Source organism: Lissotriton helveticus, chromosome 6 (assembly GCF_964261635.1).
Source record: "Lissotriton helveticus chromosome 6, aLisHel1.1, whole genome shotgun sequence".
In the NCBI taxonomy this organism is placed as follows: domain Eukaryota; kingdom Metazoa; phylum Chordata; class Amphibia; order Caudata; family Salamandridae; genus Lissotriton; species Lissotriton helveticus.
Genome location: NC_136067.1, coordinates 1,397,683,628 through 1,397,708,755, shown reverse-complemented (window position 1 = coordinate 1,397,708,755; position 25,128 = coordinate 1,397,683,628). Strand labels below are relative to the sequence as shown.

Below are 25,128 nucleotides of genomic sequence, written 5' to 3'. Positions count from 1 at the left end.
AGTTCCACAGTACTTGGGTATAAGCCAATCAAAACATTCATGTATTAAGGTCAGGGCACTGGCACGGTCTCATTAGCAGGCCTCTTCTCCAAATTGTTAAACCAGCAGTATTAGTTCAAAACTTTGGGGGGTGATTATACAAAAAGGCATTTTCTTACAAAAATGATTTATGTAAAGGTGTATTGCTATGTGTACTTCTTACCAGATCCAGGAGCCTTTTCTGCAGAAGTGACCTGACTGTCTGCTGCTTCAGATTGCTTTACTCCAGATTCTGCTTGACTGGTTGGTAATGGGTTGAATGAATTGTCAAAGGAAACAGTTTCAGCATCATTCGAAGCAGAGAGTGAAGTAGCTGGTATTCCAATGCTATTGAAAGATGAACTTTTCATTGTCTCTTGGGTCACAGACAAAGGGGGCTGAATCAAAGCTGCAAACAAGGTGGGAAATAGAATGCTTAAGCAAGTGCAACCAGATTTTTTATCATCATATAATTACAATATTTTCACACAATCTCAATATTAACACACTGAACAAATTCTGTTGTTTCAAAGAAATATAAAAACAAGTTACATTATATAACATAAGTATGAGACATGGCAAAACAATGTTTCAAACTAGACAAACTACCTCAAAAATACACTGCCATGATCAGGACATACACATGTAGCAGTTAACCATTCTATCTCTACCAGTGCAAATCTTTTTCATCCTGATTTGACTTTCCTCATGGTTTTTCCCTGAGACCCCATGCATAGTAGTCCACTCCAGTTGCTCACCCTGAAGACTATTCTTGGTGGCCATTACATCAATCCGGAGGGTGAGCAAGCTTCAGGCTCTCTCCTTCGCCGTGCCCCTTATACTACCGTCTATCCAGACAAGCTTGTTCTCAGGACTCGTGTCCTTCTTGACAAAGGTGGTTAAGCTGTTTCATGTTGGTCAATCCATCACCCTTCTAATGTTCTTTGCTTCGCCTCACCCCTTTAAGAAGTGTCTCCATTATCTGGACGAGAAAAGGGCACTGATCGTACCAGAGAATACCGGGTAGGGGATAAGCTCTTTATTAGGTTCGTGGGAACAAAGAAGGGAAGAGAGGTGCAGAAGCGAACCATCTCTCACTGGATCGTGCTCTGCATCAAGATCTGCTACACTTTAGCTAAGAAGCAGCCTCCAGAAGGCTTGTGATTCGAACACAGTACAGGCTAATACTACTACTGTGTTAGCATCAAAGTGACTGTCCTGGACATTTGCCAGGCTAACACTTGGGCATCCCTCAATATCTTTACAAAACACTACCTTCTGGACAGTCATGTCTGGTGCGACAGGCATTTTGCCCGTTTGGTTATGCGTGACGTTTTGGACTGAGCCAGTTCAGAGACCCACCTCTTGGGGGGTACTGCTCTGCTATCTATTCTTATGTGAATAATCTGCAGTAAGAGGTCTTTATCAAAAGAACAAGTTATTTACCCTTTGTAGTGCTTTTTCAGGTAGAAACTTTAAACTGGATTATTTCACCTAAACAGATAGCAGCCTAGGAATCTGCACAGTGATCACGACCAATTTGATTTCAATTCTGCATCTGCGGTTGTGGAAGTCACGCAAGTAACTGATGCCAGCGTGTATGGGTAAAGCCTATATAGGCCTGTGGATGTCATATCTGCTGTCGCCTGAAATGCCCTCCCGGTGACCCTCCGTCTGTCTCCTGATCTGATGACCTTTCGCAGAAGTTTAAAAACTTGGCTGTTTACAAACTAAATAGGAGGTCTAGCCAGGGGAGCTATCATGACAGCGCCAAGACACCGTATGGTAACAGTGCGCTATACAAATGTCAAAAAATAAAATCAAAATAAATAAATATCTGCTGCGGACGACAACGATTTGGAGCCACAGAGCAATATTCCAGTGTGCAAGGGGACCGCTTCAAAATTTTCATATCTAGTCTGATACCTGGGGGAATATATTACGGTAAGAAATCTGCAGTTAGAAGTCTCTCTCAGAAATAATTTATTAGGAGGCTATCAGTCAGGATTCCGGGTGGGCAATTTGTTCAGATCTTGTGGAGGGGTGAATCTGGTACACTACTTCACTTAGATTTTCAGCAATTTTCAACACCATAAACAGGCCTCAAAGTTTTCAGTTTCTATTCATTGGAATTCTGGAGGGCCTTTTCAATGTTTTCAAATGTTTTAAAAACTTGTAAAAATCTGTGGTGTAGAAATTTGCTTTTATTTCCATCCGACCTTCACTCCCATTGTCAGTTATTTCAACAGTCTTACCTGCTTCTAAGTGTCTTCCTTGTACCTTTTTATTTACTTTGCCCTTTCAAGTAACGTTTCTTTATTTCTCTCAACTCCCTGCCTAATTTCCCAGTACTCAGATCCCCCTTTCCTAGAGTCCAGTCCCAGCCCACAAGGATGTGCATGAAGGGGGGTAGGTTTGCTCACATTTAAGATTTGATTGCAACATATAAACAGTTAATGGTGGGCATTTAACCCATCTTGCTACTTCTCCACCCTTCAGATTAATGGCAAAAGATTAAGACACGAGATATACATAGTGGGGGGATCCATGCTCAGTTATTGCAAGCAATTGTAACTCCGAACTGTTCTTTGCCCTGAGATGCCAAGAATGAACTGAGCTAGTATATGTATTTTTATGGTCTAATCTGGGTCTATCCTTGATCTACTTGAGAACAGGGAAGAAGCATGCTACGTAATTTTCATTATATGCATACTATTAGCTATTGAGACATTGCAGACCGCAATCATGTGCTGCTTTATGAAGAAGCAGCTCCATCACCCATCGCCTTGGGTAATTTGCATTTCACAACAGCAATGAAGTTTACTTTACATTGCAGGGCCATGTCTGTGGGATTTTGAGTTTATTTGAGGATCTCCAAGCTATTATCTTTTACCATGCACGGGGACAGGCATTTGTTTTTTTAAGGAAGGGCAAAAACTGAATTCCTCTTGGGAATTCAGGGTAGTTACACACGGTGCAGTGAGCATTGTTACAGGGCATTTTACAACTAGGCAACAATAACTACTGCATCTCAGTATGTTTCCATTAAATATGGTTGCAGTGTTTTCTACAACTGATGTTGCCAAGTGTCAATCCTAGCTTTGGCACCATGAGTTCCAAGCTTCTATTTGACATGGAGGCAGTAGGAATTAAAGTTGAATTTGGTGGTCTCGGGCTGTATCTACGCCAGTGAGAAGGCTCAGAACGAGTCCTTGCACCTGTTTTTGCTGAAACTGCCCCATCTGAAGCACATACTAGGAAACCACCAAATATACGGACTATGGCTTGTACACTAACTCATGCATTTTCTGATTTAGTATATGCAGTGAAAGCAGCACAGTTTCAACAAACCCAACTCAAACCTTTTTGCATTGTACATGAACATGTTCATGATATGCCTCCTGATCCTTCAGTTTGCAAAGGCTTGTTTTCTGGATGATCACAATGGAAACCAAAAAACAGGAGTGTTCGGTGTTGTGTTTTACGGGGAGACATCAATATTAGAGGTATCCATATGGACAGTGCTACTTGTTTTAACAACCCTGATACCGGACCTTTTAAAAAATCAAAGCCCTCTGCCACACTCTGCTCAGAGTGCAGCTGAAAACTGGTCAGCCACTACTCACCAAGACAAGTGAACAGTGAGCTGAAGCCATAGAATGTGTGCCATGCTTCCAAAACAGTAGTATAAATAGATCTCGGGATCCATAGACCATGCAGATGTCCACAAGAGCATATTAAGGGGTTTAGCAAGGCCCACATTTGTCACTGTGGGAGCATCCATCACAAAAAAGTGCATTTAGATCGGGTCTGTAGTTATAATGTTTGATAAAGGCGGGCAACAAAGTAGGAAAAGTGCAGCAAAATCCAGTGTTTTCCAGTTACTACTGAAACAAGCATTTACAATGCAATAGGTTTTGTAGCAATAAAGTTTGAGATATTGGCATTGTGTATGACAATGCGTTGCATAAAATTGTTAGCAAACTTTGAATTGGTGAGCAGTGAGAGTGTGTGCAAGAGTATGCTGTTGCTCACAGCTGTTATTATTCACACAGCTCTGATGATGCACCTCACGCACGGGGCTGACCCAGTTATTATTCACACAGCTCTGATGATGCACCTCAGGCACGGGCTCACAGCAGTTATTATTCACACAGCTCTGATGCACCTCAGGCACAGGCTCACAGCTGTTATTATTCACACAGCTCTGATGATGCACCTCAGCACGGGACTGACGCAGTTATTATTCACACAACTCTGATGATGCACCTCAGCACGGGGCTGACGCAGTTATTATTCACACAGCTCTGATGATGCACCTCAGCCCGGGGCTGCCGGCAGTTATTATTCACAGCTCCCTCACGCAGCGAGCCCGGGAGGCACGCAGGACAAAGCGAACGCTTTCACTTTCGCGATCGCTTGAAAAACAAGACGTGCGCGTGCAATGACAACCAGCATGGGGGGGCGTGTCTTAGCCCGGCTCACGTAGCCCCGTAGTAATCCTACACAATCCTGCTGTAAATTCTAAATCCGCGATATCCTACCTGTCGTCCCGGTCACCACATACCCTGGGCTGCAATCTGCGACCTCCGGAGAGGCAGTGGACCGCGGAGCCCCAGCCACCCAAAATCTGAGTGTTGCGCGCAGCCCAACCTGCGACTGCCGTTGTGAGCTTGTGCCAGAGTGTGGCATGGACCTGTAGTTGTGCGGATGCCCGGACCCCAGCCCTGACCCGACGATGACCGCTAACTCTGCTTAGCGAAGAGAGTGCCCCAGGTCAGTGCCTCCGTGGTTTTCCTGGTTGCTGCCGGGGCCACAGCGGAGCGCGGAAGCATTGTCCACCGCGACAATTGTATGCAGGAGCTGTTGGGCACCGATGAGCCTGTGAGCCGCGCTAGACATCGAGCGGCCGGCGGTGACATTTTGACCTCTCTCTGCTACAGAGAGTAGAACACAATTTGGAGAACTGGTGAGGCAGGTGAGGAGCGGTGGGGGCCCAGAGCGAGAGAGCCATAAGGGCACAAGACGGCTAGAGCATGGAGCTCGGTGCGCTCGTGTGTGTGTGCGCGCGCGTGTGTATATGTGTGCAGGGGGGGGGGGAAGTCTCTGTATGTGTGCGTGCATGGGCGCTCGTGTGTGTGTTTGCGCTTTCCAGGAGACAGGAGATGGCCACAGCGAGCGCGTTCGCGTGGCCCGCTCCGATCGCCTTCTTCAAGATGCGCGCGGCCAGCTCCTGTCTCCTGGAAAGCTGTGTCGCTGACTATAGGTCTCTGGCGAGACCGCGCTTAATGCCACGAGACCTAAAAACAAATAGTCTCTTTGGTGGTGTTTTATCAGTTGAAATTTGTTTTAACCGAACATTGGAAACCCTAACCATGATGCATTCGCCTCTCGCCAGTTGTGAGTAGGTTTCAGGAGAGTGGATTTTAAACGGTACTTCACATCTGGATGTCCAGTTGCAGTAGGTAAAAATTGAAGGAATCTTTTAACCACCCATTTCGTTTCTCTATAGTGTACCCAAAGGCTTGAATCAGGACGTCATTATACTTTAACATTTGAAAAGAACCACTAGGTATCCTACTGGAGGATTCTGGCATTGCTTTTCACAATATGGTTCCAATACTCAATTTAATCTAAAGATCAGCTACACCGAGTAGGTTTTTCTTCTTGCCTGCATCTGTTGATGTGTTTTCTCAGACGTTTTCAGTGCACCTCCGATCTCCATGGTGGAAAGAATAATCAGAGCTTGCGCGCACACACACAAAGGGGGTTGTAGCCTGACCACAGGGATCAGGTTTCCCAACCATCTAACAGAAAAAAAAGGGAAAAAAAGCACTTTCGGACTCCAACCACTAGATAGCGGATAGCGCAGAGTATGGGAATCTAGAAGACGTCTATGCTGTAAAACTGCCCACCTGGAGTGGAGAATGCAGATTTTACTTTTGCTCCAGGGGTCAGACCTATCTGCCAGTACCCTGGGGTGAGATCAAAGGTACTATGATATTTGGCTGCCCCTAACCTGTCAATCAGCTGACCTGCTGTAGGAACTGGATGTGCATCAGTCTTTGTCACAGAGTTGAGGCCCCTATAGTCCACACACAACCTAATTTTTTTCTTTTCACCCTTGGGGTGAGGTTTGGGGACAAAGACAACTAGGCTGGCCCAGTGGCTCTCTGAGGGATCCATGACACCCAATTCCAGCATCTTGCTTACTTCAGCTTGGATGTTCTCTCTGACATGATCAGCCTGTCAGTAAATTTTGTTTTGCACGGGTAGGCTGTCACCAGTGTCCACATCATGGGTACACCATCTAGTATGACCAGAGGTCCGTGAGAAGAGCTCAGTATACTGACTTAGTACTTGCCAGCAATAAGCTTGCTGTTGGTCATTGAGGGTGGCTGATAAGACCACTCCATCAACAGATCCATTTTGGGGATTGTTGCAGAGGAGATCAGGGAGAGGTTCACTTTCAGTTTCCTGCCCCTCATCTGTAACCATGATCATGTTCACCTCAGCTCTGTCATATTAGGGCTTCAGGGGGCTGAAATGTATCACCCTTTTGGGGTTGTTAGAACTAACAAGGTCCACCAGGTAGGTGATCTCCCCTTTTCGTTCAAGGACAGGGTAGGGCCCACTTCACTTGTCTTGGAGGGCCCTAGGGGCCACAGGCTCAATACCCATACCTTCTGCCCTGGTTTCAAATCTACCAAAGCAGCCTTTTGGTCATATCACTGATTTTGAAGCTCCTGGCTGGCCTGAAGGTTTTGGCTTGCTTTCTCCATGTAGTCAACCATCTTGGAACGAAGGCTAAGCACATAGTCCACTATGCCTTGTTATGGTTCTTTGAGAGGCTTCTCCCATCCTTCCTTGACAAGACGCTAAGAACCTCTAACAGGATGCCCAAACAGAAATTCAAAGGGTGAGAACCCTACTCCCTTCTGTGTTTTTCAGGGAGTCCACCAATCATGCCTTTCAATGTCTGGTTGAATCGCTTCACCAAGCCATTGGTGTGTGGGTGGTGTGGTGTAGTGAACTTATAAGTCACTCCATACTCCTCCCACATGTGTTTTAAGTATGCAGACATGACGTTTGTACCTCTTTGTGATACTACCTCCAAAGAAAAACCAACCCTGGTAAAGATACCATGGGTGACCTTTGCAACCAATCCTGCAGGGTGGCCCTTAGGGGTATAGCTTCAGGATACTTTGTGGCCACTATCACCAGAATGGAATAAGCTACTTACCAGTATGCATCTGTTCTTGGCATGTAGGGCTGCTGACATTTATATCTATGCATAGATCGTCGCCTAGTGTTGGGTCCGGATGATTGCACAATGTTGTCCTGGAAGAGTCTAACGAGATAGGTGGCTCCTCCCCTGGACTACAGTGCGCATGGGCATCCCCTCCATGCTCAGATTGTTTTTCGCCATTGTGGCAGAGATGGAGTGTGATATAGTAAGTGATGACCATGCATGAGAATAAGTGAATAAAATCTGAGTGCTACAGCTGCGACAGGCACCGGGGAGGAGGGCGGGCGATATAAATGTCAGCAGCCCTACATGCCAAGAACAGATGCATACTGGTAAGTAGCATATTCCGTTCGAGGCATGTGGGCTGCTGAATTTATATCTATGCATAGAATAAATAGTAGTACCCTCCTTAGCGGCGGTTGCCCGTGCCAGCTGCAGCAGTCTGAAAGAGAGTTCTGCGAACAGCCTGACCTACAGCAGCTTGCTGTTTGGAGTGCACATCCACGCAGTAGTGTTTGGTGAATGTGTGTATGGTGGTCCATGTGACTGCTCTACATATGTCCTCTAGAGGAATGTTACCTAGGAAAGCCATGGATGCCCCCAACTTGCGTGTGGAATGCGCTCTTGGGGGAATTGTTAACGTGCGTTTAGCCTTTAGATAGATTTGGATGCACTTAACAATCCATCTGGCTATACCTGATTTAGAGATTGGGTTGCCCTTGTGTTGTGGAGAGAAGGCAACGAACAGTTGTTTAGTTTTCCTGAAATCTTTAGTCCTGTCGATGTAATACAGGAGAGCTCGTTTAACATCTAGTGTGCGTAGTGCTCTGTCAGCTACTGAATCAGGATTTGGGAAGAATACAGGTAGTTCAATAGTCTGGTTAATGTGGAACTGTGACACTACCTTGGGCATAAATATAGGGTTGGTGCGCAGCACAACCCTATTAGCATGAATTTGGATGAAAGGCTCCTGAATAGTAAGGGCTTGCAGCTCGATAACGCGTCGTAGCGACGTAATTGCCACCAGAAAAGCCACCTTCCACGTGAGAAATTGTATCTCACAAGAGTGAAGAGGTTCAAATGGTGGACCCATGAGCCTGGTGAAGACTATGTTGAGGTTCCAGACAGGCGAAGGCGGGTGTCTTGGAGGAATGACCCTTTTCAGTCCCTCCATGAAAGCTTTAATGGCTGGCACTCTGAAAAGGGACAGATGCTGTCTATTTTGAAGATAAGCCGCTATTGCAGCTAAATGTATCCTGATGGAACTATACGCTAGATTACACTTGTATAGGTGCAGCAAGTAACTTATGATGTTTTGTGTGGAAGCATCAAGTGAATTTATGTTATTTTTGGAGCAATAGATAACAAAACGCTTCCATTTTGCCGCGTAGCAGGCCCTGGTGGTAGGTCGCCTAGCCTCCTTTATGATGTCCATGCAGTCAGGAGGCAGGTTCAGGTAGCCACACTATGACCTCAGGAGCCATATTGCAAGGCTCAACTGCTGCGGATCTGGGTGCTGAACGTCGCCATGGCTCAACGTGAGGAGACTGGGAGTGAGACGTAGGCGTTGGTGTGGAACCACAGAAAGTTCCAGGAACGTGGTGTACCACGCCTGCCGTGCCCACGTTGGAGCAACCAGGATGAGCGTCATGGAGTGTTGCCTCAGTTTGCGTGCCACCAGCGGTATTAGTGGTGCTGGAGGAAAGGCGTACGCAAATCTGTTCGACCAGTTCATCCATATCGCATTGCCCTGAGACTGCGGGTGTGGGAACCTGGCGGCGAAGGTGCGGCATTTTGCGTTTTCGTGAGTGGCGAATAGGTCGATCTCTGGATGACCCCACTTCTGGAAATATGGTCGGAGCACTGAGGGATGTATCTCCCACTCGTGTATCCGATGGCTGTGTCTGCTGAGCAGGTCCGCTATCTGGTTGTCCCTGCCTGGGAGGTGTTCCGCCATGAGAAACATGTTCCTCTGAATGGCCCACTTCCACATGCACTGTGCTAGGTGTGACAATTGTGGAGAGTGTCCTCCCCCCCCTGTTTCTGGAGGAAATACATTGCAGTCATGTTGTCCGTCCGGATCAGCACGACTTTGTTGCAGAGATGCAACTTGAATGCCTTCATTGCCATGAAGATTGCCATCAGTTCCAGTAGGTTGATGTGCATCTTCTGCTGTTGCGTTGACCATAGTCGCTGCACTGTATAATGGAGGACATGCGCTCCCCAGCCCTGGAGAGATGCGTCCGTTGTTAGCACTATCTGTGGTACAGGCTCTTGGAACGGTCGGCCCCTGCAAAGGTTTTGTGTGTTTCACCAATGCAGAGAGTTGTATGCACGACCAGTCACCAACACTAGGTCTTTCAGTTGTCCTTGAGCCTGGTTCCATTGGCGTGCCAAGCATTCCTGAAGCGGACGCATGTGTAGCCTCGCGTGTGGGACTACAAAGATGCAGGAGGCCATCATGCCTATTAGTTGCATGAACATCTGCGCTCTGAGTGAGTGTTGTGGCTTGAATTTTCGAATCAGCACGTGCATGCTGTTGACCCTCGTTGAGTTTGGCTGCGCCGTGGCAGCGAGCGTGTTTATTTCCGCGCCTAGGTACTGTTGTACCTGTGCGGGCTGAAGGTGGGACTTTTGGTAATTGAGCGAAAATCCTAGACTGTGCAGGAGGTGGATTGTGCGTGACATGTGGTCGGCACACTGCTGGGCCGACTTTGCTTGCACCAGCCAGTCGTCTAGATACGGGTAGACATGGATGTGTTGTCTCCGAAGATGCGCGGCCACAGTCGCCAAGCACTTCGTGAACACCCTGGGGGCTGTAGTGACCCCGAAAGGCAAGACCTTGAACTGGTAATGCTGGTTGTTGATGGTGAACCCGAGGTATTTCCTGTGACTGGGGTGAATGGGAATGTGGAAGTATGCATCCTTCAGATCTAGGGTTGCTAGGAAATCTCTTGACTGAGCAACGGGAGAACCTGCTGTAATGTTAGCATGTGAAAGTGTTCTGATAGGATGTATAGGTTTAGAGGCCTCAGGTCGAGAATGGGCCTGAGAGACCCGTCCTTTTTGGGGACTAAGAAGTACAGTGAATACACCCCTTGTCCTTGTTCCAAAGGCACGAGTTCTATGGCCCCTTTTTGCAGCATGGACAAGACTTCCTGCTGCAATAAGTGCATGTGCTCGGCGGACATAGGACGGTGCCTTGGAGGTATGTTGGGTGGAGTGGAGGTTAGTTCTAGACAGTAACCGTGTTGTATAAGTTGTCTCACCCACCTGTCCGTGGTAATGCTTTCCCAGACTGGCAGGAACTGTTGGAGTCTCCCCCCGACGGGTGTTACATGGTCGGGGGGCAGTGACAAGGCGTCACTGCTTGTTAGCGGCAGAGGATCTGGCATTATTATTTCCACGTCCTCTGCCCTTGGTGCAGTTTCCACGATATCCACCCCTATTGTTCTTGTTATAGGTGGATTGTGTGCCACTTTTGGTGTACTGTGCTTGTTGTGACGCTTGTCCTCTAGAAGCTCCCCTGTTACCGGAGCGACGAAAGGAACCGCCCCTGAACTGCTGAGACTGCAGAGCTCCCATCGATTTCGCAGTTTCAGTGTCCTTCTTAATCTTGTCAAGAGTGGTGTCTACCTCTGGACCGAACAGGAAGTCAGGGTTTACTGGCTGATTGAGTAGGGTAGTCTGAATTTCAGCCTTAAAGCCAGAGATACGGAGCCAGGCATGCCTCCGGAGCATAACGCTAGTGTTTATGGCTCTTGCTGCTGTGTCGGCTGCATCTAACGCGCACTTAATGGACGCGTTGGAGATCAACTTCCCCTCCTGTATAAGCATTTCTGCCCCCTCCTTATAAGTATCAGGCAGGTGTTGCATGAGCTGCTCTAACGTGTCATAGTGTGCCCTGTCATATCTTGCTAACAGGGCTTGGGTATTGGAGATCCTTCAAATATTAGCAGCTTGAGCTGCCACACGTTTCCCAGAGGCTTCTAAGATCTTTGATTCTTTGTCCGGAGGAGGAGCATCACCCGTTGTCTGAGAGTTTGCTCTTTTGCGAGCATTAGCCACCACTAAGGAGTCCAGCGGGAGTTGGCCCTTGATGTAGGTAGGGTCCACGGGCGCAGGCCGGTACTTTTTTTTCAATTCTGGGGTTCACCACCCTTGCTTTAGTGGGCTCTTTAAAAATGTCACTGACATGTTTGAGCACACCTTTGAGCATAGGCAGAGTTTTCATAGACCTTTCTGATGTGGAGAATGTATCAAAAAGAAAGTCCTCCTCCACGGGGTCAGCGTGCATATCCACGTCATGGTTAAGTGCCGCCCTCTCAATTAGTGTGTTGAAAGCAGCAGTATCTTCAGTAGGGGAAGTCTTGACAGCAAATGAAAGAGTATCAGGAGTGGCATGTGGGTCAGGGTCCACAGAATCAGCCCAGGGCTGGGACTCATCTGGATCAGCATCCATGGTATAATTGAACTGGTCCTCATTGTCTCCCCCCTCCATATCCTCAGTGGCATTTGTGGGAGAGTAGGTATAGCCCTGATCATATGATGGCGTGGGCTCAAAAAGAACAGGAGAGGTAGAAGAGTCCCTCTTTGTCTTCAGAGGTATTCTATAATGTTCCATAGGCGCTTCAGGCCTGATTTTACGCTGGTAAACAGTGAGTCGACCTGATTCGGAGTCGATGTAGAGTTTCGACTGGTTGTCGTGGGACGGTGGCTGGAATACAACGTCTTCCGACCGAGGCTGAGTGGTTGCGGCACCAGACGTCGACTTGGCAGAGTCGGTAGTCTGAGTATGTTGAACAGGTTTAGGTCGCGCCGTCGGGGGTAGTCCGAACTTTATCGGCGCCGTGAGCATTGGCGACGGACTGACTGTTTTCGATGGAGGCGGTTTCTTCGACTCGACCGACTTCGACGGTTCAGCGCGTTTGAGGCCTTGCGTCGATTCGAGACGTTGTTGCTTTGCAGGAACGCCTTCGTGCTGCGACGCGGCAGGGTGTTTCGATCAGACTTTTGGCTTCGGGTCAAAGGCCTTGACCAACATCGGCTCCTTCAACTTCGGATCGATGGACCGCTGGGCCTCGAGCCCCTTGGAAGAGCCGCCATCTTTGGAGCCAGAAGTCGACGTCGACTGGAGCGTGACGCGCTTCACAGCAGACACAGGCGTAGTCTTTCCGATCTTCGGCTCGACGCCCCCTTTCGACCCCGAGGGGTCGAGTGCACGCTTTGACTTGGAAGGTTCCGAAGTCTTCGAGCCGATGGTTGTTTTAACCAGCTTCGGTTTCGATTTTGTGTCCTTTGGTTTCACTTTCGATATCTCCACCGAGTGGGGCCTATCGACCGATGGCTCTTTGGAAATGTTCTTAGTCGGGCCCGGAAGCGGGACTAGAGAACGGTGTTGAAGATCTTGGCTAAGGCCTTCCGGCGATGCCTCGACCTGAGCCGTGGAAGAGTCTTTATGGGTCCCCGCAACTGCGGTTGGGCTTAGCTCTTCACCTGAGTCGTCGTCGACGGCTCCGGTAGGTTGTACGTCGTCCCCTACCTCGACGATGTCTTCATCACGGACGTAGAGTTCTTCCTCGTCCTCGTTGTTGGTGGAGTCGGGCTCCGAAGCGGGATCCGAGTACTCCGGATCCTCTTCATGAACAGTTTCTTCGTCGCCGCCACCGAAGAGGTTTTCTGGGTCCGGTGCCGATTCTCGCGCCGACTGTCGTGCAGCGCGCCGAAGACAGAGAGTTTTCTTGGATCTGAATTTCGAACAGGCCATGCAGCTGGCCTCGTCGTGGTCCGGTGAGAGACATTTGTTGCACACCGGGTGTACGTCGATGTGGGGATATTTCGAGTTGCAGACGGGGCAGCGCTTCAACGGACTCTGTTCCATCGTCGATGGGCCTGTGGCGTCGAAAGGCAAAAGTCTTCTGACGTCGAGTTCAAAGAACTGGAAGGTAAAAGGCACCGAACGAAAGACAATACCGACGCCCCTAAGGCCTTTTGGCCTCGAAAAAAGCAACTATTATAAGTTCCGAATGCGAGTCAAGAAGTACATCCGAACCCAATGGCGGAAAAAAACAATCTGAGCATGGAGGGGATGCCCATGCGCACTGTAGTCCAGGGGAGGAGCCACCTATCTTGTGATACTTCGAAGACTCTTCCAGGACAACAATGTGCAATCATCCGGACCCAACACTAGGCGGCGATCTATGCATAGATATAAATTCAGCAGCCCACATGCCTCGAACATATTTGTTTCCTGAGGCTGTTAGAGGGTCCAGTGGGCCAACAATGTTGACCCCTATTTCAAAGGGTACTCCATCCACTGGAAGTGGAATTAAGGGGGCCTTTCAGTGGCCTCCTGCCTTGCAACTAGCTTGGCAGGTGAGACAGGACTTCAAGTCCTTCACCTTCTGGGACATCCTTGGCCAGCAGTGACTGACCAATCTATTCCATGTTTTATCCTGACCAAGATGTCCAGCTAAGGCGACATCATGGGCCATAGTAAGAAGACACTCTCTAAACCTCTGAGGTACTACCGCTCTCCTGTGGGCACTAGGTTTGGGGTCTCTGGCATCAGTGTATAGGAGTCCATCCACCCAATAGACCCTGTGGATGCCACTGATATAGCCCTTTTCCTGTGCAGCAGCTTGCTGCCTCAGGCGCTCATAAGTGGGACGGATTTCTTGTCCCTTGAACAGATCCATCCTAGAGGGGCCCCTTGGGCCCAAGAGATCTGCTTGAGAAGGCCCAACCTCTGCAGGCTCAGTTCCATCTGTGGATAACAAGTCCTCCTCCTGAGAAAAGGGGTTCTTACTTTAAATCTTTTTAGAAGCTGGTTCACCAGTCTTCTTACCCTTTCTCTTTGAGGGCTGGTATACTCTTTCAGGATCCCGCACCTCTTTCCAGAGTTTTTTTTTTTTTATATAGCGCGAACTAGAACCGAACCGAATCAGTTATCAGAGCGCTTTACATAGCACCAGTTACGTTACATGAGGACACACTTTCATTTTAGGCACTTTGAGCTCTTCTCTTTGCTCTTGTTGTAACAACCCTATTCTGAGAGTCCTAGCATGGTTGGCTGGGTTCTCAGTTTGACTTCAGCCCAAGCACAAGTCTCCAGGTCACTTCCAGGCAGACAAACTACAGGGATGGTTGCGGACACGACCACTTCCTTATTTCTAACTACTCCCTGTAGGAAGCTGGCTCTGTATATACTATACCAAAATGAGGTATTGTGTGCACAGAGTCAAGTGGAACCCCAAAGGTAGGCAGAGGTAAAAGGAGATAGCACTTTACTCTATTTGTGGTAGTGTGGGCGAGCAGTAAGGCTTTATCAGATGGAAGTGTTAAGCATTTGTTGTACATACTCAATCAGCAAATGATGTCACACACTCAAATACTGAACTCAGACCAATTTGCTTGTATCACACATATTATTTTGTTATTTTATTTCTAGAACCAAGTCAGCCCTGGTGCAGGTAAGGGAAATAAATGCTTTGCAAAATCTTACGCAATGTTTTACAATTGAATGCAGGTTCAAATGCAGTTGATTGAAATACAGGTAAGTCAAAATGTCGAAATTACTTTTTAGTTACTTTACAGATAATTTTGTATGTTACTTTCAGAATACCTTTTCAAGTTATTTTTTCTACTCAATGTTATATGCCTAAATATCACATTGGGACATTCCCTAGAGAAAAGGTAAATAAATCCGTTTTTGTATGGTTGCAGTTTTTCATGTTTTTATACAAATCAACTCCACACAACATTTTTCAAGGAAAAACAGTCAATGTATTCCTATGGCGAGAAATGAAGTTATCAGTTAAATGGTAAGTACGTTGTTGTGGGAGTTGGTATACTGGGGTTAGAACCAGGGTTCCCCCAGGGTCAAGGATGAACTTTTGAAACACTCTTAGTGGCACTAAGGCGGCCAGGTGCAGAGTACTGAGTCCCAATGTTATCCAATGGGGGATAGGGGGCCTCCAGTTGGTGGCTGCTCACGAGCAGGCCACAGGGTTGTGAAGCAAAGCTCCTGGAGTTACGCTCAGGGCAAAGGGGGGATTCAAGTTAGCACCCAAATTACACCCACCACGGTGCCTGGGCGGCAAGGGTGCAGGGTGCTGTTTTGGCGTCTGGTGCCCTGTTGATTTCAATAGGGATTCTCCGGCTGCAACAAAGACTGCAGGCTCATGGACGAAAATCTTCTGGTAGTGACAACCGGTTGGAGAGGGAAGTTGGGATGCTGGGTCACCGTTGGTTGGGACACCCAAGGCCGTGGGACGTCGGGTGCAGAGGTGTCTTAAGGTGTCGGGTTTTCTTACCAACTCTGGTCGCAGGATCCTCAAGAAAGGGGCTGCAGGCTTTGCTTGGAGATTCGAGGCAGGTCAGAGATAACCAGATCTCAGGTCAGGATCGCGGGAGAGACCTCCTTGTGGTGTTGGGCCACTCGAGCCGTGGGCGCGGGTGCAGAGTGGTGCAGACTTGCGAATTTGGCCGGAGCCAGAGTCCGTGGGTGAGCAGATACGGTGCTCACAGGAGACAAAGTCTTGGTTTAGGAAGGCAGGGAAGGTTCTCCGGGATCTTGGGGGCTGCAGAGATTTTTCAGCAGTACCTCTGCGCTCAGAGGGACGGCGTCACATGGCTCCGCTCTGACGTCGTCCATGGATATTAAGTCAGTGGAGACATACAAGTCCTTCCCGGCGCGCTGATGTCAGTTTTCTACTGGGAAACTTGTCCGCACCACAATGCACTGTCAACACTAAAACTGAATGTGTGGGAACAGTGTGCCAAAAAAAAGTTCAACTTTTTTTAAAACAATGAAAAATAAAATGAAACATGACTCTGCACTGGAGAGAAAAACACTACATAACGTAAGTGACTGAAGGGCAAGAGCAGAGTACTCACTTCTTAGAAACAGTCAAGCATAAACAAAAAAAAAATAACCTCCTATAAAGCAAACAGCAAATGAATGTTACGGGAAACTACAAGCAGTCTGCCACCACATGAATGTCATGAAAGTCAATAACAAGAGTTTAGCAAAATGAAGTTACGGCAAGTGACACTTCTGCAAAAACAGAGAATGTGCAACCACGCATTAAATATGAGCAATTGACTATATCAGAGTCAAATAGGCCCCACGCTAAAGGATAAAGGGGAGGAGGGAGGGGAGAAGAACATGACCAACTTGCACACTGGAAAAGAAACCAGGGCGCCAGAGCGTGCATGGATATATGTTTTTTTTTTGTCCTCATCTCACCACAGACTCTGGCAGATCTTAACAAGTCGATATGTATGTACTGGGCACCCCTCGACTCACTGCCTTTGCCTAGCCAACCGTGACATTCTTCTTTCTCCCGAGGACAGGTGTAATCATTGGACAAACAATACCATTTGCTTAATCTTAGTTGTTAACCATATGCAGGCTTCGTGCCCATGTGTTCAAGGGAGACCAAATGTTTACAGAGGCTTCTTCTTGGTCTAAGTTTGCAATTCTTAGGGCAGCTTTAATCCAAGTTTCTCTAGTGGGGGTTGTTGGGGGGGCAGGGTCCTTCCATCTAAAGCATATCTCCCTTCTAGCCAAGATCATAAGATATAGAAGGAGACCTAGCTGTAGGGATGAAAGTACCCTAAGATCAAGGTTGTTTATACCAAATATCACTAGAGAAAGATCAACCTCTGCATGGATATATGAACTCCTGCGAGAATGGGTGGAGAAGCAACAGGTAAAACAGAAGAAGACATCCTGACTTGGGGAAGGATGTGAAGTAGAGAAACACACATGAAGGCAGAGACCACTGGATAAAAGACCAGAGGGTAAGAACCCAACCTGAAAAGGTCCTCGCAGAGCGGGGAGAATGGGTGGGCGTTAAGGAATCTGCAGCTAGACTGTGTCTTTACCAGATACATTGTTACAGAAGGTAAGTAAGTTCATCTGATAGAGGCATCTAGACACAGATTCCTTAACTTGGAATAGATACCAAGGCTATACCTCATTGGAGGAGGGTATGCGACTCAACCCCACCAGGTTCCAAAAGAGAACTAATCAGTCAAGAAGATGGACCAAAATAGGTGGGGACAGCAAGTATAAGCATGGCTGACACCCGACCCTTAAGCACTGTAACAGGAAGATCATCAACAAGAAAAGGCAATGTCACCTCAGTCCGGCAGAGGACAGTTCAAAACCTTCCCCTCCCAGGAAGGGACGAGGGAAAGTCATAGAAAGCAAAACAGCCAGTGCCTAATGTAACAAATCCATAAACTTCTGCAATAAGAATAAGAAGCAGAACTGTGCACAGGATCCATGGACCTGCAAAATGAAAAGTCCCAGAGAAAGGATTAAACACTACATTAGTCAGATCGTACAAAAGGAGCATACACAACTGTGTATGCCAAGATGGACATGCATAGAGAGAGATGTAATTGATGCAGAGACATACCAACCCATAACTACAAGGAGATACGTGTATGTGGATAGTATGGATATACATAGGCACAATGCATGAACCGTTGAGCCTAACCACACACATGCAAAAGCCTATGAAACAAAGCATCGACAGCATAGATGTGTCGGCAAAAAGACACCAAAATTATCGCCAGGTAGTCATACTGACCAACTATACACAGAAGAACATTGGTGAAAGGATACCGGCAGAAACCGGAGATACACACAAGGTTCGCTTTCAGAAAAAGAGAGAAAAAAAATCTGGGTCTAAGAAACCCAAGATACAGCAACGAGGAAAAACGATGAATGTGTGCACTCCGCGAGCAATATTCCATTACTAGGAATACCAATCGCGGAGGTAGGCTCACGAACACCAGACTGCAGGACTGGGTGGAGGCTGGTGTGGAGGAGGTTGGATCCTTGTTTGGGGATGGCATCCTATTAGACCATGACTCTTTCGTACGGGCCACAGGTGCATCAGGCTGCCTTTATTTGTTACATGCAACGGTAGCATAGCACACTACATTAGGACGACGTAGGCGCCTCAGGTAAATGAACGCCCACGACACAAATTAGTCCATCTACTTTATTACATGGGGCGGGGTGGACACTTCATCAAATGGCTGTACATAGGTATTCGAGCACACGCTTCCATAACTCTTATAGACTTCCGCACGAAATGGGCAGAGACCACTGACATGGAACACACTGATAAAGCATGGGAGTAATGTCAAACTCAAATTCATTCAAAGTATGGTTCTACACAGAACTTATTTAACCCCGAAAATAATACAGCGCATGTTCCCTGAAGCACTAAACTGCTGTCCAAGATGTAAGGCGGAGGAGGCGGGTTTCATACATATGATATGGGCATGCTCCCACCTTCAGGATTATTGGAGAAAGATTCAGACTGACTGGGGGAGATCACACACCTCACAATTACAGATAACATATTGGAATGTCTATTGGGATTGCAAAAACATACTAAGACCCTGAAGGTTCAATTACGTTTTCAGGACCTTGCATTTATTTTGGCCATTAGAGCAATTACCATGCGATGGAAATCCCCTAGGAGCCCTACACCACAAGCATGGCGGGAGGAGGTAGCTCAGTGGGGCAGTGCAGAAGGATTAGTTACTTACCTGTAATCCTAGTTCTCTTCCAGGGGTATCCTCATCAAAGTCATAAGCATTAGAATATTCCCGCCCATGCGCGGGACCCCGGAAACACTATATTATATGTGCCCCACATATATATACTCATATATATATATATATATATATATATATACAACACGCAATAGCAGCCAAATCACATCAGAGCTGAAATATGCTGTAAAGAATTTCCACCATACATGAATAATATACATTAGAAACATGAGAAACAACACCAAAGATTGTTTAGAAACTGTTTTAATGCTTAGGCAGCAGTAGAAATTCTTATAACTCACTGAAAGCATAGAAAGCTCCCAGGCTGCATTGCAAATACACAGTCTAAAAAGACTGAAAAGCTAACCTGTAGCTGTATACAAAAAACTGACACCGTGCCTTTAAGGCACCCATGACCCCCGGTATCCCATCATGCCTCAGGGGTGACAGTTAGGTCAGTTGTCCTTTTCGGAGACTGAAACAAACCCAGTAACAAAATAGGTTAACAATATCTCCTTATTAAAGAATATCCTTTGCCCGGGGAGGCGGGAGGGTTGCTTATGACTTTGATGAGGATACCCCTGGAAAAGAACTAGGATTACAGGTAAGTAACTAATCCTTCTCTTCCAGGGGATACTCATCAATAGTCATAAGCATTAGAAAAGAATAGCGAGCCTCTCCTCTTCCCTGCGGGCAAAGGAATGACAAGACCGTAATCTCATCAACAAGCCTGAGTAGGCTATGGGCTACCCAAACAGATTTCTCAAGGAGGCTTGCCCTACTTGAGTATCGGCCCTGGAATCAGATTCAAGACAGTAATGCCTCGTAAAGGTATGAACCGATTTTCAGGTTGCAGCCTTGCATATTTCTGACATTGGAATGTCATGTAAGAAAGCTACTGTAGCGGCTTTCCCTCTAGTGGAATGCGCTTTGGGTGACACCAATAAAGGCTTGCCTGCAAGCTGATAGGCCAATTTAATGCAAGAGACAATCCATCTGGAGATGGACCTCTTGGCCGCTGGAAAGCCCGTCCTCATTGAACCATAGTTCACAAACAGTTGATCCGTTTTCCTAATCCCTTTAGTCTTTTCCAAATAGAACTTGAGCACTCTCTTAAGATCCAAGGAGTGCAGTGACCGCTCGGCTGGGGTCGTAGGATTTGGAAAAAACGAAGGGAGGGAAATGGACTGATTTATATAAAAATCAGAAACCACTTTAGGCAAGAAAGATGGATGAGCCCTTAGGACTACTCTATTGTGGTGGAAAACAGCATATGGTTCCTTCGCACAGAGCGCTTGTATCTCGCTTACTCTGCGCGCTGAGGTAATCGCCACCAAAAAGGCCGCTTTCCAAGAGATGTTGCAAGGAGGCCTTGTGGATGGGCTCGAAAGGAGGTGACATTAACCTGGATAGAACCAGATTCAATTTCCAAGGAGGAGAAGGATTTCGCACAGGGGGATACACTTTTTTCAACCCCTGGAGGAAGTCCTTAACCACCGGAACCTGAAAGAAAGTAATCTGATTAGGTGATTTCCTGTACGCTACTATGGCTGACAAATGCACTCTAATGGAAGCATATTTCAAACCTGAAGTTGCCAAGGAAAGGAGGTATGGCAGGATTCAGGTTAATCAAAAAGGGCCACCTCACATTAGGTGGGTGTATATCCGGATATTATTGGAATACACCTTCTTTGTTAAAATACCCCTCACACACCAAAAGGGCCCTTGGTGTCATGCTTCATCATCGGGGTCTTCCCGTCCCGCTGCGGGGCGGGGCAGTGCTGCGACAAGCGGATACGCCGGAGCACCTTTAGGTGGAGGTGCTATGTGTTGGGAGTGAGTGTCAGTGGGGTCAGGAGTGATATAAGTGTGAGTCGTTAAAAAATACCTGGCCTAGTGGAAAAAAGAAATTTTATTAAACACTGGCTGGTATTATTAAAAGAAAAGTGAAGCGGAGAGATGGAGCAGATTAATGGGCTCTCTCTCCTATGTGGGTCAACATGTTTCGAGGCGCGGGGCCTCTTCGTCAGGACCTAGGGGAAGATCCCCCTGTCACTCACTAGTGTTTCTCCACAGAGGTAGAAAAAGTGTATATACAAAAAAGTGAAAAAAGGTTGACTATGTGTGTAACTACAATTAATAATTACAACACATATATGCTACCACACTAATAATGTAGTATGCTTATCAATGGAGGAGTCAATGCCTCATGGGCCAGCTTAAGACAGAAGGGTATGGTGGGGTCCCAATGAGCCCCTCGCACGCTCGTGCTTCCTCCTTCGTCTGCGGCTTCCGTGGATGACACATCCACGGAATACCAGCCAGTGTTTAATAAAATTTATTTTTTCCACTAGGCCAGGTATTTTTTAACGACTCACACTTATATCACTCCTGACCCCACTGACACTCACTCCCAACACATAGCACCTCCACCTAAAGGTGCTCCGGCGTATCCGCTTGTCGCAGCACTGCCCCGCCCCGCAGCGGGACGGGAAGACCCCGATGATGAAGCATGACACCAAGGGCCCTTTTGGTGTGTGAGGGGTATTTTAACAAAGAAGGTGTATTCCAATAAAATCCGGATATACACCCACCTAATGTGAGGTGGCCCTTTTTGATTAACCTGAATCCCTGATAAGAGGAGGACGTGCCCACCTCGGTGCTCATCGGCATCACCTCTTCACTCCCTCTTTTTGATTTCCTTAGGTATGGCAGGATTACCTCCTCCTGCCCTTTAGTTGGATCTAAGTGATGATCCCTACACAGAACCTTTTCCACTTGAACGCATAAGACGCTCTCGTGGAAGGTCTCTTAGCCTCCTTTAAAATGTGCATACATTCGGGAGGCAGATTCAAATGTCCATATTGCAGGACCTCAGGAGCCATGCTGTCAGGTTCAGTGATGAGAGGTTGGGATGTAGTATCCTCCCGTTCATCTTGCTCAACAGGTCCGGTTTGCAAGGAAGTCGTCTCTGTGGACACACAGACAGATGCAGCAGGTCCGGGTACCACCACTGTCGTGGCCAATCCGGAGCTATCAAGATCATCTCCATGGCCGACCTGAGGAGCTTGGAAACTACCTTCGGAATCAGAGGCAGGGGAGGAAACGCGTAAGCAAATGTTCCCGACCAATCCATCAGGAGAGCGTTCCCCTGCGTCCCTGGCCGGAGGAATCTGGACGCGAAGGCGTGGCATTTAGCGTTTTCTTCGTCCGCAAACAAGTCTATGGCTGGACGACCCCAACAACGAAAAAGCTCTTCTACCACTTCGTCATTTAGCACCCAGTCTGGCTGATCTTCGAAGTGCCTGCTTTGATGTTTAACTCGCCTGGAAGGTGCACCGCCACCACTGAAAGGTTTCGAGAGAGAAGCCAGTGCCAGATGGTTTGAGCCTCCCGGGAGAGAGGGCGTGACCGTGTGCCTCCTTGTTTGTTCAGATAGAACATGGTGGTTGTATTGTCTGTCTGAACTAAGACTGAGTTGGACTCGATCGCTGGAAGAAAAGCTTTGAGAGCTAGAAACACCGCTCTGAGCTCCAGCATGTTTATGTGGTACGTCCGCTCCTGTGCAGACCACTAACCCTGAATCTGAAGGGGACCCATGTGCGCTCCCCAGCCTTGTAGAGAGGCATCTGTCACTATAGACTGGGTTGGTAGTGGCTGGTGAAAAGGCACTCCCACTAGCACATTCCTCGTCCGAGTCCACCATTTGATGGCATCCTTCGCTGCTTGGGAAAGAGTGATACGATCTTCCCAACGCCCTGTGGCCTGGTCCCACTGGTCTTCGAGAGCCTGTTGTAGAGGCCGCATTCTCAGCCTGGCATTCGGGATGAGAAAAATGCAGGATGCCATGGAACCCAGCAGGGAGGCTACCTGTCGGACTGTTGGAAGCCGAAACTCTAATAGAATCCCACACTTCTGCCTCATGGAAAAAAGTCTCTCCTCCGAAGGAAACGCTTTCCCCAATTTTGTGTCCAGAACCGAGCCTAGGTAGTGGATGGACTGTGTCGGCCGCTGGACTGACTTCTCCAGGTTCACATGGAGACCGAGCCTGTGTAACTGGTGTAGGCAAAGTTGCAGATCGTGCGTTACCTGTACCGGAGACGGGCCCTTTAGGAGCCAGTCGTCCAGGTATGGATAGATGAAGAGTCCCTTTTTGTGAAGAAAAGCCGCCACCACTACCATGCATTTGGTGAAGACTCGTGGTGCGGACTTGAGTCCGAAGGGTAGCACCTTGTACTGGTAGTGTTTGCTTCCTTCGACAAACCTCAAGTACTTGCGATGCTGTAGAGCAATCGGAATGTGAAAGTATGCATCTTGCAGATCCACCGAACACATCCAATCTCCGGCTTGAAGATGTGGGCATATTTGGTGAAGAGCTAACATGCGGAACTTTTCTCTGACGATGACTTTGTTTAGGAGACGCAGATCGAGTATAGGTCTGAACTTGTCCTCCTGATCTTTTTTGGGGACAAGAAAGTATCTTGAGTAGACTCCCTTTCCTCTTTGAGAGGGAGGAACTTCCTCTATAGCTCTTTTTTGTAGTAGGACTGTCACCTCTCTGTGGAGCAAGCTCAGCTGGTGAGGGCAAGAGTTCTTTTGAGGAATGCTTTTCGGGAGCGCACGGAAACGTAGCCTGCATCCATTGCACAGTATATTCAGCACCCACTGATCTTTTGTGATGCTGACCCATTCTGCCAGGTGTTGTGAAGCACTTCCTCCCACTTGAGTGGGCAACGGCGCCAGAGGAAGCCACTGATCAAGCCTTTCCTCCTCTCGTGGTGGTAGAGGACTGCTGGTGACCTCCTCTACCTCTGTTGGATTTGCCTCAGAACTGGGATTTTCCTTGGTTCTTATTCTGGGACCACTGAGGGGTTTAAACCCTCTGTTGAGCCCCTCTCCCCCTGTTGGTCTTAAAGCGGCGTTTGAATTCTTTTTTCTTCTCCAAACCCACCGCTTTTACCGTATCCAGTTCAGTCTTCATACGGGTCATCTCTTCATCAGCATGTTCTCCGAAGAGAGAGGAACCTGAAAAGGGAAGATTAAGGATGCGATGCTGAGCATCCGGCTTCAGCCCTGTGAGGCGCAACCAAGCCGACCTCCTGGCACAAACCCCATGTGAGTAGGAATGTGCCGCAAGCACTGCACCGTCCGCTGCTGTGCTTATCAACTGGTTCGCCACCAGACATCCTTCTGTCATAGTTTCTTCAAAGTCCTTCTGGTCTTCCTTTGGCAGTTTGGACTTGAACCTTTCCATGGAGTCCCATAAGGCTCTGTCGTATCTACCCAGCAGTGCGGCCGCACTGAAGACCTTCAGTGTGGAGGCAGCTGAATTGCAAACTTTGCGACCCCACGAATCCTGAGATTTGCTGTCCTTATCGGGAGGGACTGAAGAGGAAGCAGCAACTGCATGCGTCTTCCTTGCCGCTGCCACTATCACAGAGTCTGCTGGAGGGTCAGATTTTACAAAAACTGGGTCAGAAGAAGCCGGTTTGTATTTCTTCTGTATGCGGGCTGGCACCGCTCTGATGGCTGCTGGAGTTAGGAAAACGTCCTTGACCGGATCCATAATCCCCGGGACTAAAGGCAGCAGTGGACGAGAGATAGATTTTTTGTGCAAAGTTTCAAAAATTACTGTCGTAGTAACTTGGGGGACAGACATTTCAATGCTCAGCTTCTGCGCTCCTCTTTGCAGGACATCCAGATAAGTGCCGATGTCATCCACTGGAGAGGATCTAGAAGTAGGACTATCCGTCAACGTGGGAGAGTAATCCCTCTTGGAAGACCTGGTAGAAGAGGTAGATGAAGTAGACGGAGTTCTTCGACGTCTACGGTGAGCACCGTGCCTCCTCTCACGTGATCTTCTTGGGTGCTCTTCTCTTCTAGGAGAGCGAGATCTGACCGGATCCTGTTTTCTTGGTGAACGAGATCTGACAGGATCTTTTCTGGGAGATCGGGATCTCACCGGATTTTCCCTTCTGGGAGAGTGAGATCTGGTTGGTCTTCTCACAGGTGATTTGTCTGCTTGGCGCCTGGGAGGACTACGCCTGTCCACTTCATCCACCAGTCTCTGGAGAGGAGATCTGTGTTGCGGACTGACTTACTCGTGCATACGTTTTGTAGCCCCTGAATCTCGCCAATGGTCCAATGACTTGTACCATCTGGGTGACAGTCTGACCTCCGCAGCCGAAGGATCTGGCTGACGCACAGGAGACCTGGACCTTGAGGATGTTGCTGAGGAGCCAGAAGACTGTGAAGTAGAATGACGAGAAGCTGACTCC

The 25,128-nt window shown here is 47.9% G+C and overlaps 1 protein-coding gene across 3 annotated transcripts in view; it reads right to left on the bottom strand.

Moving 5' to 3' along the window:
• Positions 1–25,128, bottom strand: part of SCAF8 (SR-related CTD associated factor 8) — a 1,826,711-nt gene that overhangs the window by 843,040 nt on the left and 958,543 nt on the right. For all 3 annotated transcript variants that reach the window (XR_013596231.1, XR_013596230.1, XM_078649179.1), the window contains exon 20: positions 203–427. Coding sequence is in view for 1 of the 3 variants with exons in the window: in XM_078649179.1 (XP_078505305.1) it covers positions 203–427 (225 nt within the window). In the remaining 2 variants the exon portion in view is untranslated. The remainder of the gene's footprint in view (positions 1–202; positions 428–25,128) is intronic.